Source organism: Siniperca chuatsi, linkage group LG18, assembly GCF_020085105.1.
Source record: "Siniperca chuatsi isolate FFG_IHB_CAS linkage group LG18, ASM2008510v1, whole genome shotgun sequence".
Taxonomy (NCBI): Eukaryota; Metazoa; Chordata; class Actinopteri; order Centrarchiformes; family Sinipercidae; genus Siniperca; species Siniperca chuatsi.
Window position 1 is genome coordinate 14,031,753 of NC_058059.1, and position 10,298 is coordinate 14,042,050.

The 10,298-nt window shown below is 41.2% G+C and overlaps 1 protein-coding gene across 1 annotated transcript; it reads left to right on the top strand.

The window, feature by feature from the left end:
* Positions 1 to 3,869: 3,869 nt before the first annotated feature.
* On the top strand, positions 3,870 to 9,602 carry LOC122866044 (protein-lysine 6-oxidase-like). Its single transcript, XM_044175167.1, has 7 exons — positions 3,870 to 4,768; positions 5,077 to 5,185; positions 5,648 to 5,785; positions 7,048 to 7,204; positions 8,586 to 8,681; positions 8,870 to 8,985; positions 9,081 to 9,602. Exons 1-7 carry the CDS (start codon positions 4,123 to 4,125, stop codon positions 9,085 to 9,087), a joined length of 1,269 nt encoding a protein of 422 aa, XP_044031102.1. The 5' UTR covers positions 3,870 to 4,122; the 3' UTR covers positions 9,088 to 9,602.
* Positions 9,603 to 10,298: the final 696 nt, after the last annotated feature.

The window sequence follows — 10,298 nt, forward strand, 5'->3', positions numbered from 1 at the left end:
AGAGAAAGGGGAGGCACGATAATTGTTCAAATGAGGTTTACGGCGTACACTTTCAAAGTCTGTCCTCAAAGGCATTCAGCAGCTGATTAGCTTAGCTTAGTATAAAGACTGGAAACAGCTACCCTGGATCTTTTCAGAGGTAACAAAATCTGCCTACCACCATCTCTAATACTCACCAATTAACATGCCATTGTTATGGTTTGGGGGTTTTTGTCCTGTTATTTCATAACATTCTCCCTCTCTCTTGGTAGTTTTGCTTCCTGTCTTTGATTGTTTTCATTGTTTTCACCTGTGTCAATTAGTTCCACCTGTGTCTCATTGTCTCCCCTACCTGAGTGTATTTAGTCTGTATTCTTCCTTCCTCTTCTGTGTCAGATCGTCGTATCTCTGTCAAGCACCCTTGTTTCCTCTATCTGTTTGTTCTGGAGTCTTTGTTTCCCCTGTACCTTGCCAGCTCACCCTTGGACTTGTGTTTCTGTTTTGGACTGCTTACCTGTTGAGAGTTGCTTTTGCCCACCAATTCAGTGTAAGCCTTTTTTGTTAATAAAATTATTGATCGGCACCAGCTCTACCTGCTACTCTGCATTTGGGTCCTGTTCGCTGGCATTCCCTGTTTCCCAGCTTGACTGATCCTAACCATACAATCTGACTATAATGGACCCAGCAGACACAATGTCTGCCGACCTTTTTAAACTGATCAGTGACTTGGAGTGCCTTGGGGATATGTGGAGGAAGGCATTCGTGGACTATCAGAGAAGTAATCTTTGCCCTGGCCCATGGGAAATTGTCCTCTCAGCCTTGGCTGAGGGACTCTTCCCAAGTTCCTCAAGGACTTTCTCCATGCCCCCAAGTCTCAGCCCCAGGCCCTCAGTCCTCCACCAACCAGCCATCAGCATGCACTCCAACCTGCTAACCAGCCAGCTAGCATCCATCCTGCACCTCAGCCCGTTCCTGTCTTGGAGGCACCTTCTGGAAAACTCCCCAGAAGGAAGTGTGGCTCCCGCCGACATTGTGCCTCACTGCTGCCCAGCTGCTCATCCTCACCGCTGCCCAGTGCCATCACCGGTCCTGTCTGGTCCCGAGTCGGCAGCTTGTCCGACACCAGTTCCTGCAGTGCGGAGGTCTCAGTCCCTGTTGGGCTGCACCTGCCCCCTAAACTCTCTGTTGGGCTCTATGGGCTGCAGCACACTTCTGCCTCTGCTGGATCGCAGCAGCCATGTCTTGCTCCGGTTGGGCCGCAACCTCCTGAACTCTCTGTACTGCACCGGTCACATGATCCTCCTGAGCTGCAGCACACTCCTGCCACTGCTGGATCACAGCAGTGATTTCCTGATCCACCTGAGCGACAGCCACCTGGTTCCCTGGCATCACTAGTTCCACCGACTCCTCTGCCAGTCCCTCTGTCATCAGCCTCCAGTCCTGCTGCCCGCCTCCAGAAGGGTTCTGCTTTCGTCGCCGACCTCCTGAGTTGCTCCGTACATGTGGTCATCACCCGGACCAGCTCAGCCCTTCAGCCCTGCCTCCTGGGCACCCCCCTGACCTGCTCTGCTCTGCTCTTCTGTCCTTGGGCCGTCCACCTGAGATCTTCCGCTTGGCCTGGTAGTTTTGCTTCCTGTCTATGATTGCTTTCATTGTTTTCACCTGTGTCAATTAGTTCCAGCTGTGTCTCATTGTCTCCCCTACCTGAGTGTATTTAGTCTGTATTCTTCCTTTGTTCTGTGTCAGATCGTCGTTGTATCTCTGTCAAGCACCCTAGTTTCTTGCATCTGTTTGTTCTGGAGTCTTTGTTTCCCCTGTACCTCGCCTGTCTGTGGATTTGCCCCTCTCACTGTTGGACTTGTTTCTGTTCTGTTTTGGACTGCTTACCTGTTGAGAGTTGCTTTTGCCCACCAATTCAGTGTAAGCCTTTTTTGTTAATATAATTATTGATCAGCACCAGCTCTACCTGCTACTCTGCTTTTGGGTCCTGTTCCTTGGCATTCCCTGTTTCCCGGCTTGACTGATCATAACAGCCATATCTTTTTATTTTATTTTTTTAATATATTTTTTTGTGTAATCCAAAGTGTAAAAATGGCAATTTGTGGTTTTATTAGTGTTGGACAGAGTCAGCCTAGCTGTTTGCCCATTTCCAGTCTTGTGCTAAGCTAACAGACATGAAAGTGGTAACAATCTTTTCATCTAACTTTCCACCAGAAAGCAAATAAGCATATTTCCCAAAATGTCGAACTATTGCTTTAAACGTTAGAGAGGCAGGCTTGTGACTGGGCGGTCGCCAGCTCAATCGTAGGACTGACAGGATCAATTTGAGCACCAAAAGTGAAAAACCAGAGCTGGCCCCTCCCTCATTAAAACCACTGAGGTGCCCCTGAGCAAGGCCCTTAACGCCCAGCTGCTCCGCTGTTGCTGCTCAGTGGCCAACAGATCAGACTATCACAGTACTGGGCAGTTCCCAGGTGTAAACTGTGAGTGTGAACAGGACATTCCTGAAAAAGAAAACATTGTAGACACTACTTCATTCACACACAAAAAACTACATATAAAGAAACAAGATAAAAATGTAGGATTTGCAGAGTTTGTCTAAGGCTAAAACATAATCCACCACCTCCTAAACAACTCCCTCATGTACAGATAACAAAATGACATACAGCTTTCCAATATGAATTGCAGTCATCTGCCCCCTAGTGTCAGGAGATGAGGACACTGTAATTGATCTGTAGATCACATGGGATCTTTATTTTATTTGGTCCTGGGTCTATCCTACATCTGTCATATAAAGTTGGGGTCTTTTCATGTCTGTTTCATTTTATTTTCCATTTCTTTTTAGCTCCATTTTGAATCAAGACTGTGAAACATATTACTTGTTGCTTGTGGACTTCTAGTACTTTTTAAAGATACATAACAGCTCATAATTAATCTCTGATTGTAGATGTTGGAAGGAATTCTTCTCATATAGTCCAATTTTTTCTTACTTTTTTACTCTCATAAAACGTTGTGATTTGAGAAGCTGTAAAAATCCTTGTGACCATCCTGTGATCAATTGTGTAGATGCTTGAAAGAATGTCATGGTTTGCTAGACAGAGGAAAATGAAAACCTTGGGTTAAGTTTCTCAAGCTATGCATTATACCTCTGGCGTTAACAGCAGGGCAGTGATTTGACTGGGCTGCAGCAATGACTTAGATTTATCAAGAAAGGAGCATGGGGATCACCAGTCTGCCACCAGACACAGTAATGCAGATATCAAGTATCACCAAAGCCTCATCTTGTTTATTGCTCAGAGACTAATTATGACCTTATAGAAGATTACTGTGAGATGTACGTGATGAGGCCTTCAGGTTGTCAGGACTGAAGCGCAGCTGTGGTGGAGGGGGGTTTGTGGGAGATGGTTTCCCAGAAAAACATTTAAATGTTGCAGGGCTATCAAAGATTCATGTTTAGGTTTCTGAGATCCTCTTTTGAGAAAGTGGAGTGTAGAGACTTCTGGCAGTGTGTGTTGTAATTTGGTTGGGAGTTCATCCAACAGTCAGGGGAAAAGCTATTTATCATGACATTTTGTTGATCTGGCAGAGAAAGAAAAATGAAGATAATGTACAGTAGTTTCTAGGAAATGGGTCATATTATTCATATGCTATCATAACTATGGATGAATTTCACAAGAAAGTTTGCATCTGTTTTTGTGTTTTTTATATAACTGTTATGATTCAAAATATGCATCTGTTCTTTGTGATTAGGAGGAAAGTGTCACTGCTTGTCACTAACACACATTATCCACCTTTCAAAGGGCCAGACCGACCATTTATTAAACACACTTGGCTGGGCATGATCAGATCTCACGTATCCATTCAGTGGTTATATGAGCAGCACCAGCAGACTTGTGTAACAGATTCAGCAGCTTGAAATGCTGAACTCCTCCTCCTCACCATCATCTCACTGGGCGCATCTGCAGGCTCCAGGAGCAGAGCGATATGAGTTCACACGGATACATTTTAACTTAGCTTTTCTTCTCTGCTCACTGAATAGCCTTCAAATAGAGATGAAGGATATTTAAGTTAAAGACAGGTGGCAACCCGGCTCATTTGAAATATTAACTTTGTCACATTAAATCTCCTTTACTTCAGTTCATAATGGGATTACGCATATTTGGCACGCCGCTTTACGCATATACGTGCGTCTATTTTTTTGTTTTCATCCTGCAAGCCCAGTCTCAGAGGGATCCGGGGACACAACAAGGAGATAACCAAAGAGCGGCTCTCCGGCAAACGCTACAATGGTCACACAACGGCAAGATTTTTAGCATTTTAAGCCAGGGTTCGGAGTATCAACCACCGAGGCGGAGGGGCGCACCTCAGGAGCAAGTGCAGGCGCGACCTGTCACCATCATTCGTGATGCGGACGTGAGACATCCGGACACCTCGAACCAGCCGGTGGCCCAGCAGCAGCAGCAGCCTCCCCGGCCGGCGTCAAACCATCACAGCCCCGGCGGTCTCCCGCCTCCGCTCCAAAGGCTCGTGAGAGGGCACGAGCACCGCCAGCATCACCATGACCGCCCCGGTGAGCGCACTGGGACGCAGAGGAGCAGCAATGGGACCCAGGAAAAGGTCACTGTCGGTCCGCCTCTGCCCAGGAGAGAAGACATGATGGTCGGCGATGATCCCTACGACCCCTACAAGTCCACTGATAGTGATAATCCATATTACAATCATTATGACGTTTACGAGAGACCGAGGCAGAGATCGAGACCCGGATATGGTACAGGTTATCATCAGTACGGTAAGAGTGGGGAAAGTGTACTCAAAACAACCACAAAGTCATTAATGAGATAGAAATGACCAAGAATGTTTCCGGTCTATCGAGCAAGCAATTAGTGAATCAATCAATGAATTAATCAGTTAGTGTGTCCATTATTCGCCATCTGTTAAAGTGTTTGTTAATTTGTATGTGAAAAATATTCATTCATATTCAGTTATTTATGTCAATTTCTAAATATACTTTCACTGATCAGTTTGTTTTATGTACCACTTTTATTTACAGTCATATTCAGCTATTATCACTAGTATAATGCTGTTTTGTTGTTTTAGGTCTGCCTGATCTTGTACCTGATGCATACTACATTCAATCCTCTGCTTATGCCCAGAGAGTCCCAATGTACAACCTGAGATGTGCAGCTGAGGAAAACTGTTTGTCAAGGTAGACTGCAGTCAGGACTTATCCACATGGAGAGAAAAAAACAGGGTTTACAGCCAAGTCTGAGTGTGATTCAGAGAGCTTTGAGCCATAACAACCACCTAAAGTGTTTGTGGGTGAGGGCTGCCCAGTGGAACCATGAGGTAAATTTAACTGAATCCTGCCACTGATGGTGGAGAGGGGTGGAGTGGTGGATTTCTGTAAAGTTTAATCATAGTTTGCTGGAGGAGAGAAAGCCTGAATGGTAAACACATTATTGAAAACTAACCCAAACAACTACGTGCCTCCAAATTATTTTTCCACCCACCAGTTATACATAGGCAGCCTTTACTCCAATCTGCTCCACTCAGAGGAGGGGATGTATCAGGAAAAACAATCTTAGTGATGTAATCGTGTCCATATACAGTATGACCTGTGTTTTCTGTTTTTTCCTCTGCAAACTAATCCTTTGGTTTGTGCCTGCAGCTCAGCCTATAGATCCAGTGTTAGAGACTATGACACCCGTATGCTGCTGAGGTTTCCTCAGAGAGTCAAGAACCAGGGGACAGCAGACTTCCTCCCCAGCAGGCCACGTTACTCCTGGGAGTGGCACAGCTGTCACCAGTGAGTATAATGTCATGTCAGTGCTGAACCACCTCACACAGAGAAAGAGTCTCTCTTGCATCATTTTGTTTTCACTGGCCAGCAGGCTGGCATCAATTAGAGTCATTTGCATGAAGATTTCATGCATGAATACATATACCAAATCTGGACTATTCTGCTCTGAATGCGAGGTGAGAGGTTTTGGAGAGAATCTAAATCAGATATAGATCAAAAACATTTAAATATTGCACACGTTTTATTTTCTTCACACATTGTAACTCTGTGTAGTTGTTTTGTTCATCAGTTACAAATGTAAGCAACTGATTGTTTTAAAGAGATGCTATTTGTCACTACAATATTTGTCTTTTCCAGTCTGTAGTTGTGGTATGGCACCCCCTGTTGAACCATAGTTGTGTTACTTTTGGCTGCTTTATAGTTTTTGTTGGCTGTTTTATTGCTTTGCAGAGATTTTGATATCAGGACTGACATCTTAACATGAGTTTTATTTATATCTTCAGGCTTTTAAGATGTAATTTTCTATTTTTACAATCTCAGCATAAAAACAGTAAAAACCTGCTTCGGGCTTTCAAAAGATGATGATGACTGAACTTCATATGACCTTTGAATTCAGTTTATTTACAACTGCAAAGCCAGACATTGTAAAATAAAGTTGTGGGATGAGGATAATGAGCCAAAAAGGAAAACAGCTGGTATGTTTGTCCCTTTATTGAGCTTATGGAAAAGTGCCTAGTCTTCCTTGATTCCACAGAAACTACCTCAGTCCATAGTTATGTTGTGAAACAACCAGTTCACTGTGCTAATCCCCAAAATGGAGAACATTTGGCAGAGGTCTAATAAACTGTTGATGTAGACTGTATAGATTTTTTGTCAGTGTTTTGAAAGTCAACTGATGTTAAAATCCAGACTGTTTCTGTCTCATTAAACAAACTCTGTCTTTAAGATAATGGAATGAAAGCAGATTAAGGTTCACTGTAGTTCTACATGTACATGATAAATAAAATAAACACCTGTGATGTTTCTTAGTCACACTGACTTGCAACCATTTGAATGAACACATCAACAGTTTATTGGATCTCTGCCAAATGTACTCCAAATGACCAACAAAATGTATTTAGATGTTAATCAGTAAATATGTAAATGTGGCTCAGGAACATAAAACAGTCCCTGGTGGGTCTCAACATGACAAACAGTCCCAGATTGATGTGGAACTCACTCGGTTTAGATTAAAGATGTTGTTGAACACTGCTGCTGCTGATCCACAGGCACTACCACAGCATGGATGAGTTCAGCCACTATGAACTTCTGGATGCCAGCACTCAGCACTCGGTGGCTGAGGGCCACAAGGCCAGCTTCTGCCTGGAGGACACTTCCTGTGACTACGGCTACTACAGGCGATTTGCCTGCACCGCACATACCCAGGTCTCAAAGATACCTGTTGAAATGTTGTTATTGCTGACTTTAAAGCTGCTCTCATCAGTATTTTTATATTACCAATGGATCACGTGACTACTTGTATGCGAAAGGGGTCATTCATATTGACATACCCACAGTCAACACTGTTGGTTCAGTCTCACTGCTCTCATCTGCTCATGTCCTGCAACAGCAACCAGCTATTTTCAACAACAAAAACCTCTGATAACCCCACTGTAAGCTACCTGCTCAGCACCAAACTGCAAACAGACAAAATCAGCAACTAGCTAACATAGTGGAGCATTTAGCGGCTAAAGAGGCAGATATTTCCCTCAGAAGTTGGTGGAGACCAAAAACAGAGCGAAATGAGAGTGAATATTGGACTTACATTCAGGAGGTGGCCAGATGCAAATAAGCAACTTTTTGTCTTCCATTTACAGCTTGTTTAAGCTGCCCCCATGTGGCCAAAAAATCAGTTAATGCAGGTTTAAGTAAGTGAGCTCAACAACTAGGCCTACTACCAGATTTAGCTAGTAAGCTCCTGTTAGCTAAAGCAGCAACAATGGCAGGGTAAATTTTAATCAACTAAGTAGCTGCTGCTTTGGTCTTTGGCCTTAACCCGATGGCTCAGTTTTATTCAGTGTCCCAGTAAGCCATGACAGTGTGACAGTGAGCCAGCGTGCAAAATACCAGGGCCCTGAAACTGATGCAGCTAAATGGAATTCAGCCATCATTAATTTTATTTTTTACACCTGTGCTTCAAAATGTCTTCCGTGAAAAAGGTCTATTTGGAAAAAAACTGCTATGATATGTTGTTGCACATTCACACTGTAATGATTTAATTTAATTTGGGTTTCATTTGACTTGCTTTTCACTGAATGACCTGGTTGTAGGATCTTGGTTCATACATTTCTAAAAAGGAGAGTAGAGCTAAGAAAAACAAGTGCTTTTTTACTGAGGCAGCCATCCTTTAGAGAACAACTTTAGTATTTCCTTTTTGCATGAGCCAGTGGTGATGGTGATTTAATGATTTCCTGTTTCTCCTGTGAGATGATCCAATCTGCCTGAACGTTTGTGATCAGTTGTTTCAGTTGTTCAGCACATGTTTTCTTTGTTTTTGTAAAAATATTTCTATTTCTATTTCTCGTTCTTTTTATTTTCCTCTCAATCTCTTTTTGTTGACATTGCATCCAAAAACACCACTAAGATCTAAACAAAAATACAATTATAATTATTGTTCATTTTATTATAAGCTTTTTATTCTTCCCATTAGATATTATACAGTAGTTAAACATTAAAATCTTTGTTAAAGTTACAGTTACTGTTCTGTATGTTATATTGTTTAATAAGAAGTTTGTTTTATATAATGTGGATGCTGTCCAATGTGCAGGGCCTGAGCCCAGGATGTTATGATACCTACAACGCAGACATTGACTGCCAGTGGATTGACATCACAGATGTGAAACCTGGAAACTATATCCTCAAGGTTTGTTAGAAATACCAGATGACATTTGGCTTCCTCTTCAGACACTAAACCCTTTTAAAAGAGTTACACTTGTGTGGAATCACATTATATTCATGAACATTTGATTAGAGTCTATGCTGTTTATTTATCTTTGTTGCTGTGTTAATGATTCTTATATGTTTATATATATATTTTGTTGTTCTCTACAGATCAGTGTAAATCCGTACTATCAGGTCCCAGAATCAGACTACAGCAACAACATCGTGCGTTGTGATGTTCGCTACACTGGCAACTACGCCTACTTGTCAGGTTGCCACATGTCAACGTAAGTATCATGTCTCAAGTGACAAATACGTTTTTAATATTTCTCGTGTCCTCCATTAATCCTCAAGGTGTTTTTATTCTTTTCTTTTTCTTCAGGTATTAAGAGATCACAGCAACTCACCGAAGATGTTCTGTAAATGACAATGAAAAGGACTGCATATGAAAACATAAAACATCATGAAGTTAATTTTAAATTGTTAGACATACATTTTATAATTTAAAATACTCACAATTTAGAAGAAAAATCATCTGAAGTATAATGCCAGATAATGTGGAATTCTTCTCTGATTGTGTGGGGAAGCAGTATATTCTTATTTCATCTTTTCTTTGGGATATTTTTAATTTCTTACTTCTATTGCATTGTACTGTATGCTTACGTTTCATACCACTTGTAAGATAGTTAAAGAATAAAATCAATGAAATTTAGAAGCTTAGAATAGCAAAGTACAAACGTAAACCAGCTTGCCCTGATTGTTAAGTCAATATCAATTATATCACAATTTTAAAATGAACCAGTTGTTTAAAGAAAAATATATTTGTTATATTTATAAGCAACGGAAGAAATTCTTTTTACTCCTTTTGGTGAAACTTAGTTGAATTAAACGTTGCGAAACTGTATCACATTTTTAGACTGATCGGTTTTAAGTGGCTTCCTTTCTGTCATGCCTGTATTTCTGAACTTTTTCTATGTTATTGTCTTTTCCAGAGTTGAAACAGATAGATCCACACACCAAGTAGCTCCTGTCAAAAGGCTTTTAATTGCTGTGACATTTTGAGCATAAGGCTCTTCTCCAGATTTTTTGATAAATACAGAGTCACCATCTTAAATACACATAATCTATATTACAAACACACGTGACATATACACCGGTTGCAAATTGCCATCAGTCAAATAGTAGTCAAAAAAATACATTTCAAATTAAACATATACACAGATTTATATATCTAGGCTACATAAAGAAAATGATAGTATATAAAAAGAAAAATACATGTACCCCTAATAGTTTGTACTCCATAAATCCTTTTCTTAAAAGAATTTCTTATTGTCTTTTCCATACACACACACACACACACACACACTGAATTACAAACACAGACACACACACCATGTAAAAAAGGTGAATATAAAAGGGTTAAAGTAGAGCTGCAAGATACTGATTATTTTCTTTACAGATTATGATTTTTTTTGATGAATTCATTAATTGTTTAGTTGATAAAATGTCAGAAAATAGTGAAATTCCCATCTCAAGTTCCCAGAGCCCAAGGTTACCTCTTCATATTAATATTTAAAAACAGAGAAAAAGAAGCAAACTA

Excerpts from the sequence above, each read along its gene's own strand:
- LOC122866044 (XM_044175167.1), top strand. The coding sequence starts at position 4,123 with ATGGGATTACGCATATTTGGCACGCCGCTTTACGCATATACGTGCGTC. Across the intron at positions 5,786-7,047 it reads GAGTGGCACAGCTGTCACCA|GCACTACCACAGCATGGATG; the intron begins GTGAGTATAATG and ends GCTGATCCACAG. Across the intron at positions 7,205-8,585 it reads CCTGCACCGCACATACCCAG|GGCCTGAGCCCAGGATGTTA; the intron begins GTCTCAAAGATA and ends TCCAATGTGCAG.